Genomic DNA, 14572 nt, shown 5'->3' with positions numbered 1-14572 from the left:
TGGATTGAGATGAATAACTGCACCACCACGAGGACCTACTAAGTAGTGGGAATTGGGCATTCCAAATTGGGAGAAAAGGGGATAAATTAAAACAAAATATAATAACTGCATTTTTTAGAAGACTGCATTCAGGACCGCCACTCTCTATACGCAGATTATGGCATCTGCATAGGGCACCAACCTCTAATAGGGGCAAACAAAAAGTCAGCCGGCTGTCCTTCCTCGCATGTTATATGTAATTGAAGGACCCAATAGCAGTCGCGGAACACAATTCCCATCAGACGATCATCTCGTGCACCCCCCTGTCAGACGAATGCAATCATGATTGCCTTAAATGCGGTTGTCAATCCCAAAACTTTGCAGTTAGTATTTGGCCTTTGTTACAGTGACACTCTGAGGATTCAGTTTCCTCTCTCACTACTTTTTTGCTCAACAGATAAGACATTTGATTGTGCCTTTATTTTTCTTCATGTGGACAGAACCCTGCTATGACGCTGTTGCTGAGGACGAGGACCAAACATCCTTAGGCCTTCATCGACTCTCTTTAAAGAAAAAGGGCCTTAAACTCAAACCAGCTGCTTGGGTCTCTGCTACCAAGATAGGTGATCGTTCCACTTATGGTGTGCGGACTCCAGGGGGCAGCACTCCCACAGAGGTATCTCTGATAGACTTTGGGGAAGAGCTCCCATCAGCCACACCTTCTCCTTCTCCTGTGGTGGAGGTCCAAATCCCCACCCTTGCTAAACTTGCCCTGGATGCAGAGAATATTTTAGACAGAACTCCTCCTCAGAGCCCCTCATGCTCTTTACCTCGCCCCCTTCACCCTACACCAGTTGTGGATTGGGATGCTCGACCCCTACCTCCACCCCCAGCCTATGACGATGTAGCACAAGACGAGGATGACATTGAAGTAAGCTCCATCAACAGTGCGGATCGTGGAGCTGATGAACCTTGCTCTCCACGCACGCCCTGTACTCCCATTGGAGAGGGAAAAGCTCATATAGAAGACAATTTATTTTTGCCCTGCAGGCAGAGCCATGCCTCTACCTTTTCCCAGTCTGTTGAAATCTTCCAAGAGCTGCAGCAGGAGTGTATGAGGCATCTTAATGTACCCGTGAGCTCTACCAGTCCTGGGCTGGAGCCACATCGACAAATTGTCCTAACCTTTTCCGAAGACAAACCCCAGATACCACCACGCATCCCCATCCCACCTCGTCCAGTCAAACGCACAGGTGGCGAGTATGCACGCTGGTCTGGTGAGTTCTCCCCAGTCTCGGGAAACGAGGAGGACAAAGAGCGTCCACCCCAGATCCCTCCTCGAGAGCCCCTCTCCCAACCAGGCTCACGCACGCCCAGCCCACACGTGGGATCCCCGCAGACCCACGGCAGCTTCTGCTCATCCGCCTCCATCTATGGCTCATCCTACCTCTCCACCTCTCCCGCTAAATTCATGCCAACCACTCAGAGCTTCGCCTCAGATCCCAAATATGCTGCGCCCAAGGTCATACAGGCGCAAGGCAAAGACAAGGAGCCAGCCAAAGGGCCCTGCATTCTGCCTATCGTGCGTGATGGCAAGAAAGTCAGCAATACACACTACTACCTCCTGCCAGAGAGGCCTTCGTATCTAGACCGCTACAATAAGTTCTTCAGAGAAGCAGAGAGTGGTGAGGAGAAGAAGCATTTTAACACAGCCACCGTCAAGCCCATGGTTCATCAACCAGGGGAGCTCAAGTCCAACTTCTCTTCCAATAACAACAGCAGTCTGACAGTCTCTGGATGTAGAGGAGGGTTGAAGAACTCTCTCAGCCTGTGCACAGGCAGCACTGATGGCTTATTTAGCAGGACTGACAGCATCGGCACACATGACAAAGTCAGACTGGTGAGTGATTTGAAGATATTGCACAGATCGTTTATTACACTCTTGAACTTTGAGAAGAAGATGTGTATTCACCATAAACATGCATGATTGCCATGCATTACTCCTTTTTATGTCAAACAGTGATTGATGGTTGGCTTGGATTGTCTGTGTGTGGTGTTGATTGAGGGTATTTGTCATGTTTAATTGTTATCTCATTATAGTGGGCAGCATGCCTATAGCCAATAGCTCTGTTCCAAAATGTAGTGAGCTGCCTTGCTATCTACTGCCTGCATTTGCCAATGCTTTGGCTGAATGAAATGGAACCTTATAAGTGACTGATTTTGGGTGCTTTATATAGGCAGCAACTGTGCATTCTACAAAAATAGTGCAAGACACACAGGAGACTTGATTCCAGTATTTAACTGTTAGCATGTTGCCAAGATAAAAAACATTTATAAAAGTTGAGACACAGAAACAAATAGAATAATATTATCATAGATGCCATTCAATTTATTGCAGATTTATAGATTATGAGAAATGCTTCTGAGAATTTTTTCTGGTTCTGGCAGACGTAACTAAAGCAGCCTAATTGTGTTGATGGATAAATTAGGTGTATGCCTGGCTAAAAAGATGAGTCTTTACTCTAGACTCTGAGTGAGTGTGTCTGTGTCCCAAACAGTGTTAGGGAGACTATTCCATAGTTTAGGAGCCAAATGGGAAAAGGATCTACCTCCTTTTGTGGATTTTGATATTCTAGGGACTATTAACAGGCCAGAATTTTGTGATCGTAATGAACGTGTTGTAATATAGCATGACAGAATGTCACTGATGTACTGTGGCGATAGACCATTCAAAGCTTTGTATGTAGTTAACAGAACTGTATAATTATTTTGAAATTTTAACAGGTAGTCAATGTAACAATGATAGAATGGGGCAAATATTTTCATATTTCTTGATTCTAGTCAGCACTCTGGCAGCTGGATTTGGAACCAGTTAAAGTTTATTTATTGATCTTGCTGGACATCTTCCCAGTAATGCATTACAATAATCTAGTCTTGAGGTCATGAACACATTAATTAGTTTTTCGGCATCAGCAACAGCGAGCATGTGTTGTAACTTAGCAATATTTCTGAGGTGGAAGAATGCTGTTCTACAAACATTGGAAATGTGATGTGATTGTTATAAAATATACCACCTAAGTTGTTCGCTGTAGAAGACGACGTAACAGTACATCCATCTAGAGTCAATTTATATTTTAGCGGCTTACTTTTGGAGGTTTTTGGTCCAATAATTAGTATCACTGTTTTGTCAGAATTGAGTAGAAGGAAATTTCTGGCCGTCCAATCTTTGATTTCATTTATACACTCTGCTAATTTGGAGAATTGTGAAATTTTATAGTAGAAATATAAAGTTGGGTATCATCAGCATAACAGTGGAAACTTACTCCATGAATCCTGATAATATCTTCCAGGGGAAGCATGTATAAGGAGAAAAGCAGAGGCCCTAATACTGATCCCTGTGTCACTCAACGCTTAACGTTTGCTTGATTTGACAATTCCTCATTTACACAAACAATGTGGTAGTGGTCTGATAAATAGGACCTAAACCATGCTAATGCAAGTCCACAAATACCAACATCATTCTCTACCCTATTCAAGAGAATGACGTGATCTATCGTGTCGAAGGCAGCACTAAGATCTAAAAGCACTAGAAGAGAAATGCAGCCGTGATCAGATGATAAGAGCAAGTAATTTGTAACTCTGATAAGCGCAGTCTCTGTATTGTGAGGAGGCCTAAATCCTGACAGAAATTGTTCATATATGCAATTTCTCTGTATAAATGAACTTAGTTGGGATAACACTAACTTTTCTAGTATTTTTGACATAAATAGGAGATTTGAAATCAGTCCATAATTAGCTAGTTCTGCAGGATCAAGCTGTGGCTTCTTAATAAGTGGTTTGATAACTGCCATTTAAAGTTTCTTGGGACATTTCATAAGGATAGCAAGGAGTTAATAATATTAAGAAAATGTTCTGAGATTACAGGGAATACCTTTTTTTAGAGCTTAGTTGATTTTGGACCTAACATGCATGTGTGGCTTTTAATTTTTTACAAGTTTTGTTAGCACTTCATGAACTATGACAGCAAAGGATTTAAGTTGCTCATGAGGAAATTTGAGACACTGTTTTCTGAGGTGAAATGATAGTTCATTGAATTATTCCAAATGTATTTCTGATGATTTCTATTTTATCAGAAAAGAAATTCATGAAGTCATTAATATTGTGCTGCGAACGAATATCTGGTTCAGTCGATGCTTGATTCCTAACTGTAATGAATAAACGCCTAGGATCGTTGTGTTTATTTTCAATGAGTTTGCTATAATATGCTGACCTGCAGCTTTTAGCGCCTGTCTATAGCTACAGACACTATCCTTCCATGGACCGTGAACTACCTCCTAATTTTTTATTCTTCCACTTGCACTCCATTTTCCGAGCTGCACTCTTGAGAGCATGAGTGTGATCATTGCACCAAGGTGCAGGGCTTTTTTTCTTTAATCAAAGGGGGGCAACACTATCAAAAGTGCTAGAGAAGACTGTTATATATTATGTTTTCTGTTATTACATCAAGTTCTTCTAGTCTTTTTGGCTTACTGAGAGAGACAATTCTGCAAGATTATTAATGAAGCTATCTTTAGTGATTCTACCTGAACAATAGTGTGATGTAGAGCTGCTAGATTAATCGTTAAAAGAGCTCTATTCAAACACCCACATAATCTCATTTCTAAATAACAACGATTCTGCTATGTTTATTAACATTCCCGTGGCATGCCTTTTGTAAGGCAGTCAAATTTAAATGAGAAATTCACTTCAAGATGCAGTTTTTTAATGTTGATCTTTTAAACTAAAAATGGCATCTACAAAACACAGCACTCCTGTATGAGATGTTGAGTAAGCTAAAACACAACAGCCAAAGACGTTTGTCCAGCATAGTGGATTACAAACTGCAGGGTGCAGCCACAATTAGCTAGGAGTGTGACGGAAACTCTGCAAAGTTCAATATTTTAATAGCCACCAACTGATGCTAAAAAAATACTGCCATTAATTAGATCTGACTAAAGTTGCTACCCATGTGCTGTATGATTACAGCCGGCTATTTTCCAACACTCACATGCGTGTGTCTTGTGAAGAATGCAGGACTCCTGCATGAGACTGCTCTGCTCTGTTCTGTTCTTAATCAAAATATCCCTCTTTTGGTGATATTAATGTAAACACTTCTGTTAATGAATTACGAGAGTGTAAACACATGGGATTAAATCTGTACTGTATTGACGAGGTATTAAAGCAAACACAGATGTTAATGTATAAACTGATAGGACAAATTCTGTTAGATCTGTGTGATGTTGAAATTAATATAAGCTGAATGCTGTTTGTTATAGGATTTAGGCATTCTTACTGCATCAAATTAGTATTAATGTATATCTAATAATCACACAGAAAGAGTGTAAAATATTTAATAGTTTCATTTTGAATTAAATAACTTTTTTAATGTTTTATATTGTAATTTTTTAAATGTTTAATTACGGTTGATGAAAAATGTAAAACACTGTTTACTCTGTTCTCTATTGAATTACTGGCTCTTGAATAATTACTTTAAAATCTTGAAGCAATTTTTACAAGAGACTCTGAAGGCCACAATGTTTTAATTAAAAATATATATTTTTTAATTTAATTAAAATTATTATTATTTTATTTTTTTATTGCCTACCAGGGCAAAACTAAGTTGACATAAAACTGTTAATTAAGCTTATTTTTGCTCGTTTTGCTTTTGAATTAGCATGTTTGAAACTAAATAGTTTCATTTATTTTTTTACAGAATTGTTATTTATTTATTTTGCAATAATAAAAACAAGGTGCTATTTAGTTTGTAATGTAATCTTTGCACCCTCTTTTGGACTTAGGGCATTTTAAATGTATATGTTTGATTTACAACTTCATTGCATTTTTGCATAGATTGAAGTAGAGAAAAGTTTTGTACCTCTAGTACATTACATGTTACTTTGTTTTGTACCCTTATGTGATGAGGCAATGATCTGAGATGTCAACGCTCTGCGGTAGAATTTTTATAGTAGGTCCTGTCACGTTTTGTCTGACTCCCAAGAGAGTTGAGAATATCAATAAATGCTAATCCCAATGTGTCATTTTCGTTATCTGTGTGAATGTTGAAGTCACCACAATTTAAGCTCTATCTACAGTAACTACAAGATCTGATAGAAAAGCCGAGTACAGCCCGAGTGATCTATAAACTGTAGCAAGGGCAAAATATGAAAGTGATTTTTTCATTTATATCTGACGGTCACATTAAGCATTATTAGTTCAAAAGACTTATATGTATGTCCTGTCCTCTGAGTAACACCAAAAACTTCACTGTATATTGCAGCAACACCTCCTCCTCGACCCTTCAGACGAGGCTCATGTTTATAACAATAACCTGGGGGAGTAGATTCATTTAAACTAATATATTCTTCTGGTTTAAGTCAGTTTTCAGTCAAGCAGAGCACATCCAAACTATGATCTGAAATAATTTAATTTAGAATTAGTGCTTTGGTTGAAAGCATTTTAAGTCTAGGCCTTCAGTGCAATTCATGACATTAAGAAAACACAGTTTCACAATGAACAAGATGCCGTATGCCCATCATACATCACGTGGCAGTCAACTTATAATACCAATTGACATTTTTAAAACAATTCCACGCACGAAAGCCAGAACCAAGGAGGTCTAATACCAAGAAAAACCTCTCTAATAATATTTGTGAATTAAAATTGGCTTGCCATAAATTTTGTTTTGTCAGGGTACATGGTTAATTTTCAAAACTTGATCTGACACTGAATGCTCAAGCAGCCTAATTTAGAAAACTCCTGATTCTGCTATAACAATGCAAAAAGCACTTACAGATTTACTAGAAGTGAAAATCAATCCTTCTTTCCTGTTTAATTAATCAATCGCTCGATCATGCGGAACACCTCAGGTTTTTAAATCCATAAGGATCTCTTTCTCAACGGCAATAACAGCAGTGATGACATCCGACTTGTCAGCAAGATTTCGCGCTCTTCACTTAAAGCGTGATTGTGTCACTCAAGGCCAGCTAGATGTCCTGGACAGGAATAGATCCTAAAGACCACACCCAAACAAATCAATCAATCTGACTGGCTGATGAATCTGACAATCTGACTTTAGATGCCTATTAACTGCAATGTTGAGTGATTCTGTGGAAATTCTGAAGGCCTGACAGGGTGTAGCTCAGACTCGCACGCTGCTTCGGCTGAGGAGCATGGCTTGGGGCAGGCGATTTGTGAGACAGTTGTCACACTTTGCTTGTAAGCATCGAGGAATAAATTCTGATTGGATAAACTTTTAGTTTTTTGCTATTCATTTGTAGATGAATTAGGAGTAGAAAGTGATTGAAAATGCATTGGCAAAAAGGTCAATGAGAAGGAAAGGATGAAAAAAAAATTTTTTTTAGGCAATTTACACCCAGCAGAGAAGGCTTTGCTGGCCCTGAGAAATCACCACTGGTTGAAAGAGATCTAATGTTTAGTAACCCTACCTTTTTATGATGTTTATCTGGCTATTTCTTTTTTTTTTTTTTCAAGTTTGACCTTAATCACTTTTTGTAAATGATTTATTGAGAGGTTTGTGTCTGGTATTTCGGGGGAACAGACAGTCTCTATATGAAATCTAGTGATGCAGTCTCTGTGAGTTGTAGTTTATATGACTTGTGTGATGTCTCAAGGCAGCTAGCAGATGTTCAGATTAACCAGTTTGATTGCTTCCTGACCTGAGACCCAGTTAGTCAAATACTATCACTGTGAGCCAAATTACTAGAGAGGAGAGCCTTCCCTGGAGGGACGGAGTTCGTCTCTCTTTAGCATGCCTGGTCTACCCCAAAAACACTTCCCATGGTCTATAACACCTTTGCTATTCTCCGTAATGTAGTAATGCAGATAGCCACAGTCTATCTGGCAGATTAATATTGTGGAGGATGAGAGTTTAAGAGATTTAATATCCATTGCAATGAAAATGTTAGTGACTAGTTCTTTCAATTAGTCAACCTCCCAATTAGACTTTGGCAAACATTTAAATTTATTTGAATTGGTGCTATTTTAGTGCATTTTTATCTTTATACTTTGAAATATAAAGATTTATATTGTTACATATTGTTTTGTTTTCTTTCCTAGTAGAAGGAAATACATGTATTTTGACAGGAAAAGTATATATAGTGTATAATTTCAGCACTTTCAAATGCATACAATTATGCTGCCTACTTTTTGAAACAGCCTTTGCATAAGGGTTTTGAACAGAGCTCGTTTTTCTGTTTTATTCTCATAGCATGACAGAGCTGATTGGTTGGATTTGCCCTGTTTAGGTGCAGGAGGCTGTCCATGGAGTAACAATTGAAGAATGTCAGACAGCTTTACAGAACCACAGCTGGAACGTGCAGAAGGCTGTGCATTACTTGAAGGTATCAGCCATTACTGCTGTCATGGCTTACTTCCTGGTTAGTTTTAATCTAATTATAATTAAATCAATAAGTAATCAGCCAGAAAAAGACACTGGAAACGTCCCTCCTCTGTCTATGGGACATTTCTTTCACAGAAGCTGGAGGTAAAATACTAATATAAACCAAAACAAACTAAAGGATATATGCAGGCAGTGATAAATAGGGTTCTTTTAAGCCAGAATCTCTTGAGTTCATTCTTATAGAAACACAATAACTGGTGTATTTTACTAGTATTTGCTAACAAATCATGTTAATAAAACCCTTTTATTACATTTATGGCCATTGGACTAGTTCATAAACTGCCCGTTGAGCACCTGGGGTTCATTGAGGACATTAATGAGGTAAATTAATGTATTACTTTCTTCTCTTGCTCTCTGTCCATTTCACCCATTCTGATTCAAAGGTGGAACAGCTCTTCTGTTTGGGGTTGAAGACGAGGGTGGATTGTCATAAGATTCTAGAGATGTATGACTGGAACCTGGAGTTGGCCAGCACCCAACTGTTGGACTCCTATGGCACAGTCAAGCTGAGGTAGGGTTTTCTCTCCTGTTGGTCCATGCTGCCCCCTACTGTTTTTTTTTACTTATTAAATTAATTCCTTACATGAAACCTTTTTAACATACAAGGTTCATTCCTACAATTAGGTGACATTTGAGTCCCCAGTACAAGTTGTGGCATTCATTATTTTTTATTTCATCCGATTTTAATTTTAATACAGTTGTGCGCAAAAGATTGCATAACCTCTGAGAATTGGTAATATATGTACCATTTTTAAAGAAAACATGAGTGAGCAGGCAAAACACAATTCTTATATTTCTTATGGGATTCATATTCAACGGTAGGTTATAAAGAATGGCACAATCATAAAACAAAACATGGCAAAAAAGAAAAAAATGAAATGACCTTTGTTCAAAAGTCTGCATACCCTTAGTTCTTAATTCTGTGTATTGCACCCTTTAGCATTAAAGGGGTCATGACATGAGAAACCAAATTTGCCTTGATCTTTTGGTATATAAGAGGTCTTTGTATCATTAAAACGTCCTGCAAGTTTAATATTTTAAGACGTCCTCCCCATTCTAAACGAATCATTTATTTAATCAAGCTCAAAATACAGCTCGTACTGGATTCATGGTTAGAAGTGACGTGTCGGTTAGAAGTGACGTAACAGCGTTTGCATATGACCGCCTCCAGCACAAGACAACTACGCTCATTTCGTATCGCCGTGCGCCTCACAAGTGTTCAGTCGATGGACAGCGAGCTCTGACAGAGACTACTTGTGCACAGGAAAATTACGATGCCACACAGATGTGCTGTTCCTGGCTGTGGTCAAACAAAACCTCTGAATAAGCTGCCGAAAGATCCAGACGTCAGGGAAAAATGGATGCAGTTTATTTTTTGAGGACGTCCCAGTCACGGCAGTGTTAACTTAAGCGTTTGTTCTGTACATTTTAAGGATGACTGTTTTGAGAACAAATCTCAATATGATGCTGGCTTTGCCAGAAAACTGTTGCTCAAAGATAAGTCCGTGCCGACTATTCTGGGAACAACAACGACGCTAAACTGTAAGTAATCTATTTTAAACTTTAAACTACTTTTTAAAGCGCAATTTCATTCATTATGAATAATCACAGTGTTTTTACTTAGTTTACTTGCATATTGTTCTGGCTGGGGCGTCAATAATTGATACATAGGCACTGACGTTAGCCAATCATAACACTGGGCGTTAACACTGAAGTCTTAAATGGAAAACGCCCCCAAAACAGACTGTTTGAATCAGAGGATGAGAAACAGGGTGGGAAAAGGTCATAAATCACTAGATTTTAAAAGTTTTTCTTAAAAAAAAATATATTAATACTATAATTGCACCTAAGGGAACATAATAATACAATAAAAAAACCCATGTCATGACCCCTTTAATGACAGGGTGCGGTCATTTGTAATAGTTGTCTATGAGGCCCCAAATTCTTGCAGGTGGTATAGCTGCACATTTGTCTTGGAAAAATGCCTCCAGGTCATGCAAAGTCTTTGGTCGTCTTGCCTGAACCACACGTTTGAGATCTCTTCAGAGTGGCTCAAAGGAGACTGTGATGGCCACTCCAGAACATTCACATTTTTCTGCTGTAACCACTGGAGGGTCAACTTGGCCTTGTGCTTAGGGTCATTGTTGTGCTGGAAAGTCCAATAGCTTCCCATGTGCAGCTTTCGTGCAGAAGAATGCAAATTGTCTACCAGTATTTTCTGATAACATGCTGCATTCATCTTGCCATCAATTTTCACAAGATTACCCGTGCCTTTAGAGGCCCCCCCCATCAGTGAGTCACCAACATGCTTCACAGTGGGGATGGTATTCTTTTCACTATAGGACTTGTTGACCCCTTTCCAAACATAGCGCTTATGGTTGTGACCATAAAGCTCTATTTCGGTCTCGTCACTCCAAATTACAGTGTGCCAGAAGCTGTGAGGCGTGCCAAGGTGTTGTTTTATATTATAAAATAATTATAAGTTTACAAATATGTTAGCTGAATAGCAATTATGGGCCATGGTGTAATGGTTCATTTATCCACTGAATGTCCACCCTGTTATTTTCCACCCTGATCTTGCTTATTTAGCTGTAGTCATTTAGCTTGACTTTGAATTATCAAACCTTTAACATGCATCTTAAATTAAGAATTAAAAAGATACTTATAAAAGTACATTTCATTTTCCAAACGTTTCAAAGCGAACATGTCACTGAATTGTAAGAATGACCCACATGCTGTATTAGAAGAAATGTTTATATTTAAGATACTGGATCTTGTCAGCATTTCTTTTCAGTTTTCTTAATTTATATTTTACATTTATATAGCTTTTTTGTAGTTAACTTAGTCCTACAATGTATCAAATACATTTTTAAAAGTAGAAATATTCTACGCAGTCTCAATAAGTACAAGGTAAATAATTATTTTTCAAGAATTAGAAAAATGCTGTAAAAATAGTTCTATTCTGGAGAATAGCTTGTCACACCTGAGGACACTGCTTGGCATTTCGTGTCAACTGCTCCAGAACGATTATGAAATGCCATCCTAGCTCTCCATAAAACCATACCCCTTATCTTACTCCTATACCAAAAATCTTCCATTTCGCTTGAGCTGATGGCAAAAATGGATTTGTCATAAACCGATTCTATTTTCTGGCCAAGGCTTTTTTTTATTCTGTTTAATTCACCTCACTCGAACCCCAATTGCTCATGTTAGAATTCATCAAAACAGTGTGTGATCCTTTCAAACTTCATGCAACATGCTGTTTTTAAATCTGTCATGGAAATAATTGCCTATTTTTACAACATTAACTGTGTTGTACTCAGACTGTGGCGAAATCAGCCCTCAACCAGGATAAGAGGCAGATTCATCTTCTGAGCCTGCGGGTAGCTTCATATTAAGTCTATTTTTGAGAGCTTAACTGTAGAGATGTTATATTAACTCTGAATTAATTTCAGTAGGTAACCTTTAAGGTAGCAAATATATCATGGGGGCCATTTTTCCCTAGTTTGTCACTTTCGGCTCCTACCCTCGATTACCATCTGTTTTAGACAGTTCTGAAACTTCCAGACAAGGAGCTGAGTGTACAAAAAAATATGTGATGGTTAGGTTTAAGGGTAGTGTTAGGGGATTGAATATAAAGTTTGTACAGTATAAAAACCATTATGTCTATGGAAAGTCCACATAAAACATGGAAACCCAATATGTGTGTGTGTGTGTGTGTGTGTGTGTGTGTGTGTGTGTGTGTGTTGTTCTGAAGTCATTTTATTGCTGCCTGTAAAAGAAAAAAAGTTTGTACACACTCACTACTCATTTGTACTGGACTGCACTTCAGGATGCTTTCCTGGCATTTTTGTGTGGCTTTTAATTTAATCTGCAATTTACAATTTCTGTTTTTACATTAATTTATTGTACTCTCCTAATTTTGATAAAAAAAATCTGCAAGTCAGTTGTGCTCTGCCTCATCTGCTTGTGTATTAGTCTCGCTGCCATTCTGATGTCTTCTGATTTTTGTCAAATGCAGTGAAAATTGTATGCATCAATCATTATTTTATTTTTTCATCTTTACAGACACTGATGCATTGGAAAAGCCTCGTGCCCTGTTGAGATATCCCCATATGAAGAGCAAAGAGGGGCTGAGAGCCGACCAATACCCAAGCACTCTTTCCTAGCACATTTTACCTCCACTCCAGCACCAGATCTGACTGTGTATACATGCATAAGACAGTGAGTGTGCTCCTGCAGGCCTCTTGTTGTCTGGTCAGAGATCCTTCTCTAGGGTGCAATACTAAGTTCACAGGTCAAAGTTGAAAGAACCTGCTCTTTTTCTTCCAGTTTATAACAGCTGATGGAAAACAAGGTGCTGCTTTTTTATTTTCATAAATAATTTTATACAAGTAAGAGAGGTGAGTAGACATTTATGAAAGCCTGTACGTATGTATATATTGTATTATCAAATGTTTGGTTATACATTTGCATCTTATATGTTTGTGTTGTTGGTCTTTGTCAGATATTTGGCTGTTTTTCTTTTATTGCTTTTTGTATGGGTCACCAGCAACAAATTAAAGTTCAGACTCTTGACTCATGATTTGTTATTAAGTTGAGTTCAAATGAATTCAACAGGCCCTTTATGTTGAAAAATCATCCTGTCTCCACCCATGTTGGCATAAACATAAACATCTCTGCCTTTTTTACTTTTAATTTTAGCTTTTTACCTTTTTTTTTTTTTTACTTTGCTCATGCATCACTATGAATCACTGTTTTTGGTTTTAGCTCATTTACACCCGTCATCAGTAAAGCTTTGGTAATATTTCTTATGTTGATTTGCACAATGCTGCTTCCGATCTGAAAGTATTTATAAGAGACAAAACCCTTGAAAACACATCCTAAGACCTCCAAAGCACAAATAAGCGACTGAACATTTTCTTGTTAGTGTTTTTTGATTTTTTGTTATTGCTCTTATTTAAACCAGGCTATTGTCTGTTATTTAGCACAACTATAACATGAAGTTTTGGTTTGGTTCACTCTCAAATGGTAGCTTCTGTACAGTTTTTATTCAGAACTTATGAACTGGCATTTTTTTCTTTCTGTGAGAATATAATAACACTCAGGTGTTGAAGATCTTACCTTCATGGTAAGGTGGTTTCAACTTACCTGTATACATACTGTAAATTAATCTGCTTGAAAATTGACCAATGAATAACAAACTTGAGACCAGCACACAACCCCACAGCAATGTAAGAAATAAATTAAGACATATTTTTTTTCCTGTACAACACATCATTCAAAGGTATATGGCCAAGTCCAATGGTGTTCTGTGCGTATTGTAGCACCCTGTCTTTCTGTGTGAATGCTTAGTGTAGTATGTGTGGGTATCATGTAGAAGCTGCTTTGTGTGCATGAAGTAACATTGTCTGCAGCCCTTTCCTCTGTCCTAGCAATCTTGGAAGTGGGCTTATAGAATTTGTTACCATGGCAACCTCTGTGTTGTTTTTGATGGGACACCATTTGATGACGTACTGCACCTTGCTGCTTTCTAGCACAGTGCCAATGTTTCAAGTGCAGAGACTGCTTCTGTCACCATCTGAAGATTCAGTAAACAGTGGAGCCTTGCCCAAGTCTTACCTTATGCTGTTTTAGGTTGACTGAAATGGGCTTGTGGAGTTGCATGATAACCCTGTGTTTCTATTGATGTGTTTTACAATTTATTTCTTTTCTCCTCAGTCTAGTCTACCTATGTGCTCAAATGGGTTTACTATGAATAGCTTTACAAGTTAGGACCTTGGTGTCCTAATTGTGTAAGATGCATAATGATGTGAATTTTATAAAGTATATAATATAAATATATAAATGTATTTTTTATTAAAAACACATTTTTTTAAAATCTTTTTCTATGAAAGTGTCTTAATATTTTCTTTCTTCCTCTTGCACTTGCAGAATCCCAGATTGACTGAAGATCTCATAGTTTTTCTACATTGAGGTCATCATGTTTTAGTGTAGCTTTCGGGTCTCAGATTTTACATGTCACGCCATGGCTGCATTTTCAAACCAAGCTTTCTATTGATTACATGGGCAGCTATCTACATAAACATTCTGATCAAATGAAGCCTAAAAATAACTGATTTGATTGAGATGCTC

General features: G+C 38.0%; 1 protein-coding gene across 4 annotated transcripts in view; it reads left to right on the top strand.

The window, feature by feature from the left end:
• Window positions 1–14261, top strand: part of tnk2b (tyrosine kinase, non-receptor, 2b) — a 117897-nt gene extending 103636 nt beyond the window's left edge. For 3 of the 4 annotated variants that reach the window (XM_052134343.1, XM_052134344.1, XM_052134342.1), the window contains 4 exons: window positions 480–1879; window positions 8283–8378; window positions 8821–8948; window positions 12506–14261. In XM_052134343.1, coding sequence (XP_051990303.1) covers window positions 480–1879; window positions 8283–8378; window positions 8821–8948; window positions 12506–12512 — 1631 coding nt within the window. In that variant the 3' untranslated portion in view covers window positions 12513–14261. Of the gene's footprint in view, window positions 1–479; window positions 1880–8245; window positions 8379–8820; window positions 8949–12505 lie in introns of those variants that run through there. The other variant, XR_007971277.1, reaches the window with a different exon arrangement.
• Window positions 14262–14572: the final 311 nt, after the last annotated feature.

This window comes from Xyrauchen texanus, chromosome 9 (genome assembly GCF_025860055.1).
Source record: "Xyrauchen texanus isolate HMW12.3.18 chromosome 9, RBS_HiC_50CHRs, whole genome shotgun sequence".
NCBI lineage: Eukaryota > Metazoa > Chordata > Actinopteri > Cypriniformes > Catostomidae > Xyrauchen > Xyrauchen texanus.
Note: the sequence above shows the minus strand (reverse complement) of the source record. Positions and strands in the feature narration are given on the sequence as shown.